We start from the raw sequence: 15,000 nt of genomic DNA, 5'->3' as shown, positions 1-15,000 counted from the left end.
TTTCAGGTCACAGAAGACATGTCAACTTCAAAACGACAGTGGAATTTATTCGTCCCTTAGTGGACTGTCCTTACAGGGCTTATCACCTGGACCAGTTTTAGGATACCCAGTGAATCCAAGGACAGTACAGAACATGAAGAAAACCATGTCCAATGACCACAATGTTGATGTTTCTGAGCAAATACAACATGCTCTTGCAGTAAGTAATGCTACCACATGCAAAAAACAAGTTCACACCATACAATGTAAGAACTTTGTACTTTAGACATAAAATACAGTATTATGATCATTTCAGACAAATAATAAAAATAATTATTCAGTGTAGTTTTAATGTCATGGATTAAAATCTTTTTTGGCTTTCAGCATGAATATACTTCATGGGCAACTTCTTGGATGATTATCATAATAACCACACTAAGCATGTCCCTTCTGACCTCAAAAATACAATGGTAGCCCACATGGCGTCTTCCTTGGTGGACATATATCCAAGAATCCCTGCAATAAAAAAGAACTATGTAGGCCCACACTGACAAGTCACCATAACCATCAGGGGAGAAGAAAAGTGTTGTCTTGGGGGAGCAGACGTTGATGCTGTTGTAAAGCTTACTACCAAAGGGCTGCAAGACATGACGATCCATTTCATTGGACAGCTTCCAGTTGAAATGATAAATTTAAATCCTGGCAATTTCCACAAACTGGTGAAAAATTTAAAGTATATCAGTAGTAGGCTTCTTTCAAAACTAAGGTTCACTCAGAAGTAAAAAGATGCATTTTCATGATTACTAGCACATGATATAGATCTACATGTATTACTATTTTATTTACACCAATTAAGAATTACATGTGTCAAATTGTAAAAATATTCTACTATTTTTACACATTCATATCCACAACACCTTGGAACCTGCAATGCTATTTTGAGATTTTTTTGTATGTTTCCCAGGGTATACAATCAGCCAATTGATGAAGATCTTGAAACTCTACAAACATGCCAGCTTTTGGAGGAATGGGAGCAAGACTCAAAAAGCCTGAAACACTACAAGGAATCTATAGATCACTTCTTTACAAAATATCCCAACATCCAAATGTACCTACAGAAATATCTATTGCCCTTCCCAGCAGACTGGCCTGGATGGTATTACCCAAAAAAAACTAATTGCAAACAATTGCAGTGGAAAATATGGATCAATTATTCCAGAACAAGGGCAGTTTCATGTTTATCTGAATGCAGTAGAGGATACTGCATGTTCTTATATTTAAACATCTTTTTAATAAACTGTTCTATTTGTTTGGGGGAATTCTACCAAACAGGCCTAAGCCATACCAATCATCTCTGTGTGTGACTGCAGCTTTACTGGGTTGGCTAATGGTACGTGAAAAGGTGCTCAACAAGTTTGGTCTATGCAAGAGTTACGAGTTTGTTTCAACGCTATTTTTACTTGAAGATGTCATTCCACTGGTGTATTTCCAGTACCTATATAATATTTAGGACTGGTGACTTAGAACTGTACATGTCTGTCATGGCTCAGATGGCTATATTGTTTAATATCTTGCGCAGGAAGCATTATGACAAATCTACTTTATCTTTTCTAAGTGACTGTGACTACCAAAAAGCTTCTTTACCCAACTACTGGCAATGCAAAAAACAGTGGCTTTTCTTATTTGTGGAAAAAAAGATAGAAATATGGCATTCTCTTTTGACAGATCACACTCAAAGCTGTGACGATGCTACAGCTATTGAAAAAGTTGCCAAGACGTTAGCAACAAGTGGATTTCTCACAAACTTCTGTGAAACATTTGTACCAAGATATATGCGAGGGGAGTCAAGCTTTGACCATTGGATGATAGCAGGAAAATCAGCAGATTTTATGTTACAAGTGTTTTCTGAAATAGCAAAAAACATGAAGAGAACCCATGTGGTAGGTGCTGTTGAAGTGCACCAGAAAATCATTGTTACTAATTTCAGTTTTAACATTAAAACCCTTTATTAATTATGCTATACACATGTAGGTTCCAGGAGATTGAACAAGAAATGGCAAATCCAAAAGCTGGCCAAAATTTCATTTCCCAGCCTTTGTGGTTAGTACAGCCGAGTCAAAGACTATGCCCTTAGTATATAATTTGAGTAAAGACAAAGGCAAGGAGCCAAAGCTGCAACTTTGCTGTGACCTGCCCACCTGCAATAACTGTATCCAAGATGGTGATTATGTTCGTCTTGCTTGCTACAACACCTTTCATGTATCATGTTTACCTGCTGATTATTGTTGCAGTATTTGCAAAGAACCTTTGAAAGAAATGATAGCAAAAAAATTCACCAGTTCACTGAAGGATTGTTAAAAAATGGCAATGTGGAATCAGATAGTGACTCGAGCAACTCCGAGACAGAAGACAAATTAATACAGAAAATGTAACCATGAAATGCCCCAAATGATATCAATGCACAACAATACTACACCTCTGAATTTTGGGAATAGAAAGTAGATTGCACACTTGCAGCTATTGGAGACATTGATCAGCCACAACACACTAATGCAGCCTATGCTCATTCCCAGTTACAGTCTAGCCTGCGAGCAGGCTCTCTCTCTTCGGTGGGAGAGAAGGAGAGCCTGCACGCATCCCTTTGAATTTTGAATGCCGCCTCCTGATGTCACGCTGAGAGAGCTGTCAAAAATTAGCCAATCAGCGCGCACCAGAAGTAAACATTGAAAAAAAACACAGAAAACAGAAACCCACGCGTTGTGTATTTCAATTTGCCCGAGGCAGAAACTAAAAAAAACTGTAAAGGAAGGAAGCCTTCGCCAGAAAAGCCTAACAACTATTGCTGATGCTGTAAAGCGTAGCTGAATATTCAGTACGGTAATTCGTCGAAGTCCCTTCCGCGGAAAAAGTGTTTCGTTCGTCAGGGAAAAATTTAGCACACAAACTTCAAACGACGGGAATCGTAATAGAGACATTCGTTTTCCCTGACCGCATCTCCACTGTGTGAGACTCGTCGACCACAACTGCTGCCAAATTTCGGTAAAGCGAAGCGGAATTATCTTTTTAAATTTATTTTAATGAAATACAGACATTACAACTGCTACATAACACTTTAATACTAGACAGATATTCTAATACCTACACCATTTTATTTCAATTGTGGTTATAGATATGTATTTTACTAATTCAATAATTTGAAAATTGGAATATTTTGTTTTCAAGTGTATCGGAGTATTGCGGAGTTACGAGGAGATCGAGCAATCATTTGTGGAGCCGCCTTTTCGGCTTAGCCTAATACTTGCTAAAATCGTGTAGAGTTCCTCTATCGTTAAATCAGCAACAGAGGCAGCCACGGTGACATGAAGTCGCCCTCGTATTTTGGCCGCTACGAAAAACAGTTGGGAAATAAGACTTTTCTCGAATTCTGTGGATAACAGAGATAGAACTTCCTTCCTTCCAGTAGAGAGGCCATTGCATCGCGTTGCCCGACCTTTAATTATGTAAAGTTATGGTAAATTGCAACATTCTACAATTTTCTCAGACGCATTTCTGACCACCTGAAGAGGCTTTCTTGTTGTCGGAGCTTGTCAATGGTGACGTCACGAGGTAATTTAATTTCAGCCAATCAGTATTTTGCGTCCAAAATTTGGACGCGACATTCAAAATACAAAGCCATGCGGGCAGGCCCTCATTCTACCCCCAACCCCAGTCCCTCGGAGGGCCTGCTCGCAGGCTAGTTACAGTCCTAAACAATCCTCTCACACTCTCTTGTTCAACAGCTATCTATACATGTACATCCTGTCAGGTCTCACCAAATAACAAGCTGGCACTTCCCACCACAATATTCCCAGTGAACATTGAATGGAAGACTAGAAAGCAATGCATGAACTTTTATTGCTCTTACATTAAGCAAACTGTATTTTAGCTCACCTGAATCTCTCACTGTTAGTCAACCTCTGAGCAACACATGGGTGTACAGAGTTCTTGCAGCCATTATGATTGGCAAGCAATTTTATGACAAATTTACTAGCACCCCTGGGCAGTTCTATGGTGTTTGCGAAGCTGCCTTAAACATGGGGCAAAGCAGAGCTCTTTTTGTAGGCTCACTATCTCTGCTGAATTACCTTGCAGCATAAACAAAGAGCCAGTACCATCCGCATGCTTGCCACATTATTCTGATCAAGCTCGTAATATCAACAATACAGCTTGCATCTATGTTATCAATAACAAAACAGTGGCCTTTATTCCAACACAGCAGGGAATTATTCTCTTTGACAGCCATTTCCATGGAACCAGTGGAGCATTTTTGGCCTTGGCTCCAGCTAATGCAGCATGGGAATTGCTATCTTGGTTTAAGGCTGTGAGCAGGATCCCTCATAACCTGGGAGCTGTAACATGTGTTAAATTCTGATTTTTCTTTCAAAACCCATTTACATATACCCCTACATGGATATCCGATTTTCTCAAGTAAAGTGCACGTGAATGCGCCGGAGTCAGAGCTACAGTAAATAACTAACGTCTAAGATGCGAGTAAGATGCGAGTACCGACTAAATATCCATGTAGAACTTTTATTTTTTGTTTCATAATTCCTGTCATTTTTCTTGACAGACCAGTACATGTTTCAAAGAGTTTTGTGCGATTGAGTTATCATAAGCAGCAAGTATTTGGCTAAAGTTTACATGTTCATATCAAAAAAATTGTTTTTCATCGTTAAAATCAATAAAAGTAAATTTTCGACTTACCTATACTGGAACTACTGCTCTTAATTCCATTAATTATTGGATTTTCCCTCGGAAGAAAACCAGATGACGTGAAGCAACTTAATGGCAGTTGAATGCGCTCACATCCATATGTTCGAGGTAGCTCAAAACATAAACCGTTTTTGTTGTATTGTCAAAAATTCCCGGGCAAAAATTTCCCGGTGAAAAGAATGGATCTATGAATTTCAAAGTGTCCTGCTGACGTTGCTACGAACAAAGATTGGAAAATGAAAGCGTTTCTGCTGGACAATAAAAGCCATTCTCTACGCTTTCACACAAACTCACTTCGCAGAACCATTCATCACATTCGCGCGAAATCTTGCATTGTTTGTTTCAAACTTCGCAAATGCGCAGTCTTTTTTCAGCGCTGTCTGTTCAGGTACGGTTTGGAAAATACATTTTTCTTGCATTTTTCGCTGGTTTCAGTCCAGGTTTAACATAATATAGCTGTGGTCAGGACACACTGGTGGCTACGTAGTTACTCAAGTCAAGCATTGGAGCGTTATAAACTTAAAGCTGGGTGTTTATTCTTAAGTTGCTTAGGGCTGCTTTTTGCTCTGAACTGCAGTTTTTGGTATGTCTTAAGATTTTTAATTTTGAATCTACTAAGGTTGCAAGATGCCTGGACGGTCTATACAGAAGGACAGAAACGAAAGAAGAGAGAAAGAGAACGAGAACGGCAAAACGATGCACCAGTAATAGCTTAAACTTGGTGGAAGAAGTTAGTCCACAAATTATTTTCTTGGACACTAAACCGTTTGTTCTTTCTACGGATGAGTTATTTCAAGTGGATGCATATTTCTAAAAACTGGTTTAGTCGCTTTTTTCTTTGTTCAGGAATGAAACTCGAATTTTTATCGTTAACTGGAATTAAATAACAATCATCTGTACTCTTTTTGGACAGAAATAATCGATCTTTTGCTGGTTTGTTTGGCTTTAAAATGCGAGCTAACAAGAAGTTTTTTTCAAGCATAAAGCTATCGACAAAGGAAATCGTCACAGTCCCCAATATCATTCGTACTTTAATACCGGAGTCCATTGTCAGACAGTATCTCACATACGCCGAAGAGTCAAACTTCAAGCCGCTGAGCCGCAGGACACTTCTAAACATTCTCTCTAACTGTTCTGCATCGGTGAGGAAGTCTTTGCAAGGCCTTGACTACATTAGTAGTACTGGAGCTGAAGCCTTTGATGACCTCTGCGATGTTGCGCAACGCCTAGGAGATAGTTTTATGGGGATGTCATGGGCCAAGGAGCAAACCGATCGCCTCAAAACATCCAAACGGTACTTGAAGACTGACTACAAGGTAAGGTTATGCTTGACCAATTAATGTCAATACTGTTAAGCCCCACTACCTTTCCAATGAGGCAAAAAAAATGCATGTTTGTAAGATGCTATACTATGGACAAAGGTGTGTCTGGGGAGGGGTACTTCGAGCCTTCCAATGAGAGAGGGGTAACAAATGCTACTGCCTATAATAATAGTTTGTTACTGTTTCCCTTATGCAGGCGCACGTGGCGAGGACTTCCAGCGTCCCAGACCATTGCAGGCAATTCGCATTAAGTGATCCTCGAGACAAAGACTATCAGTCCGAGTGTGACCACGCTAACCAAGAAACATGTGATCGATGCGAAGAGTTGACAGCTGTTCTACTGGAGATCGACAATCATCCCTTCGATCACACTCATCCCTTCGTGATTCATGCGATCAGTCGGTTTTTCAGGTGAAATGAACCATGGAATTCACTAGTTAGACAGCGAAGAAAATGAAATAATTAAGCAATATCCGGGAAAACCAAAAGGCGGACAGTTCCAAAGCCTTTTATTTTCACTAATCCTACAGCTAGTAAGAATAAGCAAGCCGGGATCTCCGCTTTTAGGCTTGGCTAAATCTGTACATTATGGCCATATGCATGTTGGTGAACAAAACAATAGTAAACTATGGCTCATGTTTTGCATTACAATAGACTAAATTCCCAAAAGATTTTTTTCTTTATTTTTCTGTACACTAACATGCGCGCTGTGACGTCAGGTGAAAACCATCTATAGGGAGTACTTCGAAATATTTACATACTTCAGACCAGTCGACACCGTTTATCTCCTTTGCTCTACTCGCTGACATCCCATCCCAATAGACTTGTCTGACAAGGCAAAGCAAGTACCAAACAACCGCCCAGTTGGAGGTCTTGACAAAAATGTAAGTCGCATTGTGATGACCAATGGCTTATGTACTAATAACCAATGGCCAATGTACTAATATCCTAATAACTAACACAGAGAAACACAAAAAGCAATAAAAAACAAACAACCCTTAGCCGTGAAAAGACATTTTTTAAACTGTGATCCGTGAAAGCTATCCCCACATTGAGACACTCAAAATTGACCTAAAAAAAATTGTATTGACGAGAACGTCTTCCACAACTTGATCGAATAAGGGCTACAGCGAGAATGTAGATTTCAGACCTTTTGTTCTCATGACCACTTGTTTACATTCTTTCATGCGGGTGGATTATCCAATTAGAGGCCGACGTTAGCTTTTCTTGGCGTATGATTCATGATACTAGAGAGCTTAAGCCGGGCCGACGTCGACGGGTTCAAAAGGGCCATCTAATATCGCTTTATTCCAACGATTTTGTTGTTACTGCAATTCGTTCTACATTGTTTTCTCCAGTTCTCGTTTTCGTCGACGCGTCGTTGTTTAAGCTCCCGAGAGTGGCCAATGAAAGAACATGAGAAGATGGAAAGGTCATTTTTTGAGGTTCTTGCTATTTAAAACAAACAGTCTATCTAAACGGAAGCACTAATTCTTCCCTTTTTACCAGAAAGATCTTTATTTGATACAGCTATATCGCAAGACGCGCTTGACGTCATAGGCTCATTAAACTCGGATAGAGTTCTTTCTACATTCGTGTTTTTCTTTTTTTTGTCTGCACTGACCAAGGTTCCATTTCCTTCTTCTAAGTTGTTGATCAGAGGTTGCTCCTGTGGGTTGTTATCAACGTGTCTAATAAATCGACGACAATAAATCCAAATAACCACCAATGGGACAAGTACAACAACAAATGCCATTGTTATGCCAAAGGGAAGTGCAAGCGACGCGGATTTCACCGGCTGAGGTGATCCAGCTGGAATTCACAAAGATTTACTTGACTATTAGTACAAATGGAAGTGGAATAACGGAAGAAGTATTTTAATTTCAGTAATGGAAGAAAACCACCATACAAAAAGTTTTTGGAGGGTAAAGAGGAAGAATGATTTATTGCGGCTTAGTTTAAATTCGTCAGCTTATAAGCACCACTATAAGAGCGCTGAGCAGTGTATGTTGACGAAATAAGTTCAATCGCTTTGGGCAAGACTAAGCGCTAAGCCTTTCGTAAAACTTGTTAAATTACGCGAAATACCAAGAGCCATCGTTTCACTTACTATTCAATGGTGGACAGCCATCACCGCAGGCGCAGTTATGACGAAGCTTGAATATCTTAAGTTAAAAGAAGAATTAAAAAATCTGTTCAGGAAAATTCTCCATAATACTATATGACACATTTAATCGTGACCATCGTCATCATCATCATTTTTGCAATGTTTACTATTTTTGCATCGCTAATCTTTGTATTGCTTAAATTCTGAGAAGGTGTGTGATGAAAGAAATCTTAAACCCGCAAGTAGACGGTGTGTCTCTTATACTATTAAAAGCTGAGTAAAGAGTGGAGTTAAGTTTCCATTTAAAAGTCCAGCCAATTGAACCGAATGAAATTTACTGCGTGCGGCTCAGGGCTATTCTCACTAAATATGAACTCAACAACTCATCTCAGTATTTGAAGAGTATTTTATACTACCGCATCAAAAGAAAAGAAGGTTTACAAAGAACAAACGCGAAGTCCAAGACTCGGGATTTATGAAATTCAGTTCTGTTTTCTCCGCATTACCCTTGTGGCACTATTACACAATACCGTGTTTTCGCGCTCCGATGTGTCCAAAGGACGACATGTAGTTGGGAGCGATAAGGAAAACTAAACCATAACTCTACGGTTTCTAATAGATCAGCACAGCAAAACGCCCGAGGAGAAATCAACGGCAATCGCACAAAATCTTTTCGCGGAAACGTATACTATTACTGAGATATAATAAATATACCATTTTTTTGAAATCATAATAAAAAACCTCCCTAAAACTAAAAATCAGTCGTAAAAAATACGCAAACGCTGTTCGGAGGTTCAATAAAATAGTTGGGGAGGTTTCCCGGCAAATTTTTGAAGAGTATGATCGCACTGGTTTCTAAGGTAAGGGAGATGGAGGTTTATGTTCGGACGTGCAGTGAAACTGAGTCTTGAGGTTTCCTTGGTGGCTTTAACTTCTTAGTTCTCTATTGAAGTGCTGATTGATGAAGTAGCTTACTCCACTTCAGTCTCTTTCGGCGAAGGTGGTTGTGGTGAGGGAATAGGTACACCTCCCGCAGTAAAGGCGATAAGCCCTCCGCGGATTCGGGGATTTCAGGTTCACGAATTACATCAGAACACTGATCAGGAGTTACAGTGTATGAGTCTAGATCGAAGCTCTTCCTCGTGTCGTTTCCACAAAGTATTTTTCGGGCTAATTGTACCCGGCTTTAATTTGTACCGGCAGCCAGTTGTATCATAGGTTTTACATCAGCAAATTTGGAGTAATACTAGCACATGGCAACGAAAATCCTACAAAATTTGAGGGGAAACGTGGCATCACAGATTTTTATTATAGCCCTGAAATAGAGCGCGCGCTATGATTGGCTAATTTAGCGGGTGCTATTCCACAGTAAGGCCCGCTAGCGCTAAATTTGAAATGTTGATGCATAATGTTCTAGCAAGTTTTTCATGTTGCTTATTTGAAATCAACTCTTTGACTGTTGCAAGCGAGTATTTCAAAAAGCCAAAAATATTTATTCTTTCTTTGTATATTGACTTTTACTCTCTTCTATTTTTTCTCTCGCGCCATATAAACAGAAAGTTAAAATCAGTCCTGGCGTATCAAACTTTACCTACCCTTTGGCTTTTACCATTGTCTTCGGTGATCACTCTGAAGGAGGCTGAATTGGCGCTCTTCCTGTTTCGGTCACAAACCAGGTAAACTATGTTGGTCCATTCATTAAAAGTCCTGAAAATTTTCATTTATTGTAAACTGGTCGTTGTCAAAATCTCTAACGATACTACTACTACTACTACTACTACTACTACTACTACTACTACTACTACTACTACTACTACTACTACTACTACTACTACTACTACTACTACTACTACTACTACTACTACTATTACTACTACTACTACTACTACTACTACTACTACTACTACTACTACTACTACTACTACTACTAACTACTACTACTAATAATAATAATAATAATAATAATAATAATAATAGTACTACTAGTTTACCTCAATGGTAGAAATTAATAAATAATATTAGAGTTAGACACAATTACTTCATCAGGATAGTGCATTCGAAACTATGTGAAAAGTATTATTCACAAAACACAGAAAAATGGTTTCAACATAAACCCGAAGGCGTCCTCGGGAATGAAAAAGTAAAAGTGCTTTGGGACTTAAAAGTGTATTGTGACCACGTCATAGAAGTTAGAAGACTACATATTATTATTATTACTATTATTTAAAACGGAGATTTTTGATTAAGATGTTTCGGTTCCTGGAGATAGTCGTGTTACTGATTTAATAAAATGATGAAGGTAACGATAATAATTACAAACTTCCATGTTAGCTTATAGCTCCAGAATCTTGCACGTCAAATAATCAGAATCACACAGGATACTAACTGGTTGACTTCTTAGTTTTAGATCGACCCTAGTTTGATATCACGATAAGCCAACTAATTTGTCCTGCTTAGTGTGATATCTTAAGTTCACGTCTTCAAAGGGAAGTTTTTTGTGCTGGACAACGGATGTGCAGATTTTGGAAATACGCTACTGCTGAAGTATCCTACACGACTGCCATAGCTGCGATGCGATCATCCCAAAATCTTAACATGCTTCATTTCGCAGTTAGATATACGCATTTTACAAAGAGTCAACAGTGACGTCAGCAACGATTTCCCTATTAATGAAGAGGGCAGGACTCGGGGTGTAGGGATGGCGCAGTGGCGAGAGAACTCGCCTCCCACCAATGTGGCCCGGGTTCGATTCCCAGACTCGGCGTCATATGTGGGTTGAGTTTGTTGGTTCTCTACTCTGCACCGAGAGGTTTCCCCCGGGTACTCTGGTTTCCCCTCTCCTCAAAAACCAACATTTGACTCGATTTGTTTTAATTGTTAATTTCAATTTACAGTGTCCCCAATTAGTGCTTCAGCGCTACAACGACTAGACACTTAAATGAAGTTCCTTTCCTTTCCTTTTCCTTCCTTCCATGACAGTGCATAGTATTAAAAAACTCTGAGAGTTGAAAAAGAGAATTCGCAGTAGACCCCGTCACACCAGTGAGACTCTAATGGTCATATTCACTGTAGGAAGCGTGGGAAGGTCTGCAAAGAATACTCTTGGTATATTATAAAAGCATGGTTGCGATGGTAAATGCTCAAAGGCTTGAGCTGTTTCAAATACTTTAAAACCCGAGAGTAAGTGAACATTTTTATAATGTTTATTTCAAGTTTCTACCTTTTGTTGCGATATTCAATAAAACCTGTTGAAGATCCGTTAGTTCCCTGGATAATCGTAAACGTGGATGTCTTATGAATTCCGACGTTTTGGTAAGTTTCTGTGAGAGTCCACATGCATATCTGAAAGAAAAGGGACACATTTAAGTAAAAGTAAAAAGATAATTACTAAAAAAGGTAAAATAACGGAGGAGAAATAGCCTATTACTATTTCACATTACTAATAAGGGAATTGCTAACAGGCTGTTGTGCATTTGGAAATCCAGACTACTAAGGTGATTTTGTTTCATCTGGTAGGGAGAGAGTTGATTCGTTTGAGAATTTGGTAAATTTACTCAATTGCCTTAGTCTACTCGTAATTGTTCTTAACAGCTTCCATTAATGCGACGCATAACTCTGAAGCTGTTAGCTGTTTCTGCAAGTGGTCAAGTGACGCTTACCTTCAAAGTACTGCCAACACAATAAACGGGTTTGTGACATAATAATATCAAGCTTGTGGTATTTCTAATCTTACGAGCATTCCAGCTGATGCTTCGGCACAAAAGTCAAGCATGACAGACGCGCACTAATGAGTTGATCCGGGCCTGAAGGTGTCCTGATTACAGAGGGTGGGATAATTGATTATTCTTTGTCACTTAGATATAAAAAGGGTCACTCGACGGGTTTTCATGCTTACCATACCTGAATTTTATTGTTACCGCAATGAGTGAGCCTGAAGCGAACGAACGAGGCAGCTCTCTAATTGGGAGAAGAACACATTTTTCTTTGAAACGCAAGGGCCGGATTGAGGTCAAAAGCGCAATAATTGTGCTATGCGCGAATGGAAGAATGAAGATGTGCGGTATGATAGTCTGTTTCTCATTTCGCTCTCTCGTATTGTTTACACTATCACGCAACAAGAAAATAAATTCGAAATCGTTGAACGAAAAAAAAGGCCAAGAACTTTGGAATTTTGTAGGAAACAAATCTTTTAACCACCTCTGCAATTCTCAGATCTGTGCGGTTCATCGTTTCTGAGTTATTTGTGGAAGCGTTTAACGCAGCTTTACAAAGTCCACCAATGTGGCGGCCGGTAATCAACGAAAACATCTGGAGTTCACTTTGCGATGAAAGCGCTTACTTCTCGCTCGTGTGATAAAATACGAACGCATCAAAAAAGTATGAACACATCTCCTAATGCACTTGAAAGGGTCAAACTGCTGAGATTCATAGGGATAGACATTTTCCAACCAAAAATCTTCGGATCATGGTGCTCCGAGAAATAATAGAATGCTCAGCCAAAAGTGTTACTTTCAGGGAAAATTTCACAGTTTTCCGATGCAAGAGAAAAACACTCCTTATCTTGTGAAACGGTATATCTAAAATTTGATTTGGGATTATACTGTCTGTGATGAGATCAGTTACTTGGTCGGGCTGGCTCGGTTTCCGAGATATCGCCTCATCATTTTATGACGCATTTGTTGTGCGTCGGTATTTATTTTATTTCTGCGCTCTGTGACTTTTTCATATCAGTGCCGAGGTTAAACTTTCCGTATGGACAGAGGACTATTTTTTTACTTCATGCCTTTCCCGGTTAAAGGGATCATATGAAGGGGTTGTAAAACTTACTGTTCTTGTTGACACCTTTTCTGTAAGGCAAGGATGATGTTGCGTTTATCTGGAAAAAAATCTATTATCGTTGCCCTGTATCTCATAAGACGGTTTTGTTTTACAAAAGATATATCTTTGACCTGGCACCAAACCAGGGGGTCACAAGCCGTACTTCGACGGCCTATTATCCAAAGTGTAACCTTTTCACAACCGGATGGCTATTAAAAGCACACTTAAAGCTTGGATAAATACAACTTTAATAACACTACACGATGCTATACTACATGGCGGATCTCTCTCCTAGATACCCATAACTCCGCGCGTTATATAGGTCCGCATAACATACTTGTACGACACTACACAAAGTATCTGGTGAGATAGGATTCTCTAAATTAAAAACCCTAGTATCAACTTTCGCAAGGAAAGATGAAATTCCTTTTAGGTTTCAAACGTTTTCCGAATAAACGCGCCTTGAATAAACTAAAACTACAAGGAAGACAGCAAAACTTACAGCCACATCACCGGAGCAGTCACCAGAGGATCCAAGCTTGAAGGAACCGCATGGATTGTATGCAAAGTAATAGTGACTTCCTTTTTTTCTGGCTTTCGGAAATCTAACATGGAATACAGATTGGTGTAAAGATTGCCATTCAGATTGGTTTTAACATTTAAAATCACTTGCAGTGGGGAAATTGTTCCCGCAGGCACGGACGAAACTGATTGGCAAAACGAAGAAAACTTTGCACTTATAAGCAATAAAAAAATGCAATATAGACCTTATTCATAAATGGAGGCCAATTTATAATTCTTTTGTCAAAGTGCAGATTAGCCTACCAAGCCCCGATACCATACAGTGACTTGAAAAGAATTCTTGCTCTAAAATGAGGCTTGGTAGGCTAATTTGCACGTGGACAAAAGAATTATAAATGTGACCGCCATTTATGAATAAGGTCTATTGTTCTGAAATTGAGATGGATTCATATTGGTAGCGAATCCGCATTTTTAAAGACGATAGATCTACGAAAAGATTTTTCTTTGTTAGTGGTGTTCGAAAGCCTGCTAAGAGCTCACGTTCCCGCTAATGTTCGTGGGTAGTACTGAGACGAAGGCCTAGGTCGAGGCAGTATGAAATTGTTTTTCTTTGCATAAAGAAGAAGATGACTAGAAACAGACTAAGCGAGTAGTAGTGGTCAGACAAATCTGTGTAATGGTGTCCTTGAAGTGGGAGATGCCACAGCAGGCGAGTGGAAGGTGCCAGCTGGCTGGATTTGGTTTCGGTGGTCCCAAGTTCAATTTCCCCACATGCGATACATCACCAAATGTTTCCTCTCTGCCAGTTGGGGTATTTACCTATTACCCATGATGTATTTAAAATATTTGTTTCGCTGCTTATTTTTGCAAATCACATTCCATTACATAGGTTGTGGTTTAATTTTGTTTCGATTCTGGTTTGGAAAGGTTTTTTTTTGTTCAAACCAGTTTAAATTTTAGAACACTGACCATTTTAGCATACTTGGATATTTTTCTTTAATTAATTTAGTGGAGAATGTATAAAATAAACTAGAGAAATCATTTTAAGATTATTATGATGGATTGTTGTCTCTGATGCTATCAAAGACAATAATACTTGCATGTGGACAGTGATTTTTAGTGTTTAGGGTTAAATGCTTAGCTAAGTTATCAGGCTTAAGCACTTAGTTTGGATGGTTAGCTTTTATGAAAGGTTGGGGACACTGCCTGCGTTTTAGTAATTAGGGTTAAGCTCTTAGGTATACGCACTTATTTAAAACGGTTAGCATTTCAGGAGGTGTATGACAACTGCAGACTGCCTACAAATAGCGCTGATAAACATTATTTAAGTTTATAAAGCACACATTTTAAATAGCGCTGAGAAGCTGTATTTATGTCCCAGCAGCCATTTTAAAACGGTTTGCTTTCAGTGCGAGTTAAGGTTAGCCTGCAGTCTGCAAGTGTCAGACACTGCATTCCAGGTAAGGGATTTGGAGGCATTTTAGTGATTGGAGTAATCAG

General features: G+C 39.1%; 1 protein-coding gene and 1 pseudogene across 2 annotated transcripts in view; one reads left to right on the top strand and one right to left on the bottom strand.

The window, feature by feature from the left end:
- The first annotated feature begins 932 nt into the window (after nucleotides 1-932).
- LOC138050576 (uncharacterized) lies at nucleotides 933-3,833 on the top strand (annotated as a pseudogene).
- Nucleotides 3,834-6,584: 2,751 nt separating this feature from the next.
- LOC138050575 (uncharacterized) overlaps nucleotides 6,585-15,000 on the bottom strand; it is a 19,980-nt gene continuing 11,564 nt past the window's right edge. Inside the window, exons 3-7 of one of the 2 annotated variants that reach the window (XM_068896896.1) lie at nucleotides 13,481-13,583; nucleotides 11,381-11,502; nucleotides 9,756-9,816; nucleotides 8,164-8,218; nucleotides 6,585-7,865 (exon numbers count right to left, since the gene is read on the bottom strand). In XM_068896896.1, the coding sequence (XP_068752997.1) occupies nucleotides 7,528-7,865; nucleotides 8,164-8,218; nucleotides 9,756-9,816; nucleotides 11,381-11,502; nucleotides 13,481-13,583 (679 nt within the window). In that variant the 3' untranslated portion in view covers nucleotides 6,585-7,527. Of the gene's footprint in view, nucleotides 7,866-8,163; nucleotides 8,219-9,755; nucleotides 9,868-11,380; nucleotides 11,503-13,480; nucleotides 13,584-15,000 lie in introns of both variants that reach the window. The other variant, XM_068896895.1, reaches the window with a different exon arrangement.

The sequence above is a fragment of the Montipora capricornis genome, chromosome 6, assembly GCF_036669925.1.
Source record: "Montipora capricornis isolate CH-2021 chromosome 6, ASM3666992v2, whole genome shotgun sequence".
Lineage (NCBI taxonomy): Eukaryota > Metazoa > Cnidaria > Anthozoa > Scleractinia > Acroporidae > Montipora > Montipora capricornis.
This window is presented reverse-complemented; position numbering and strand designations above follow the sequence as displayed.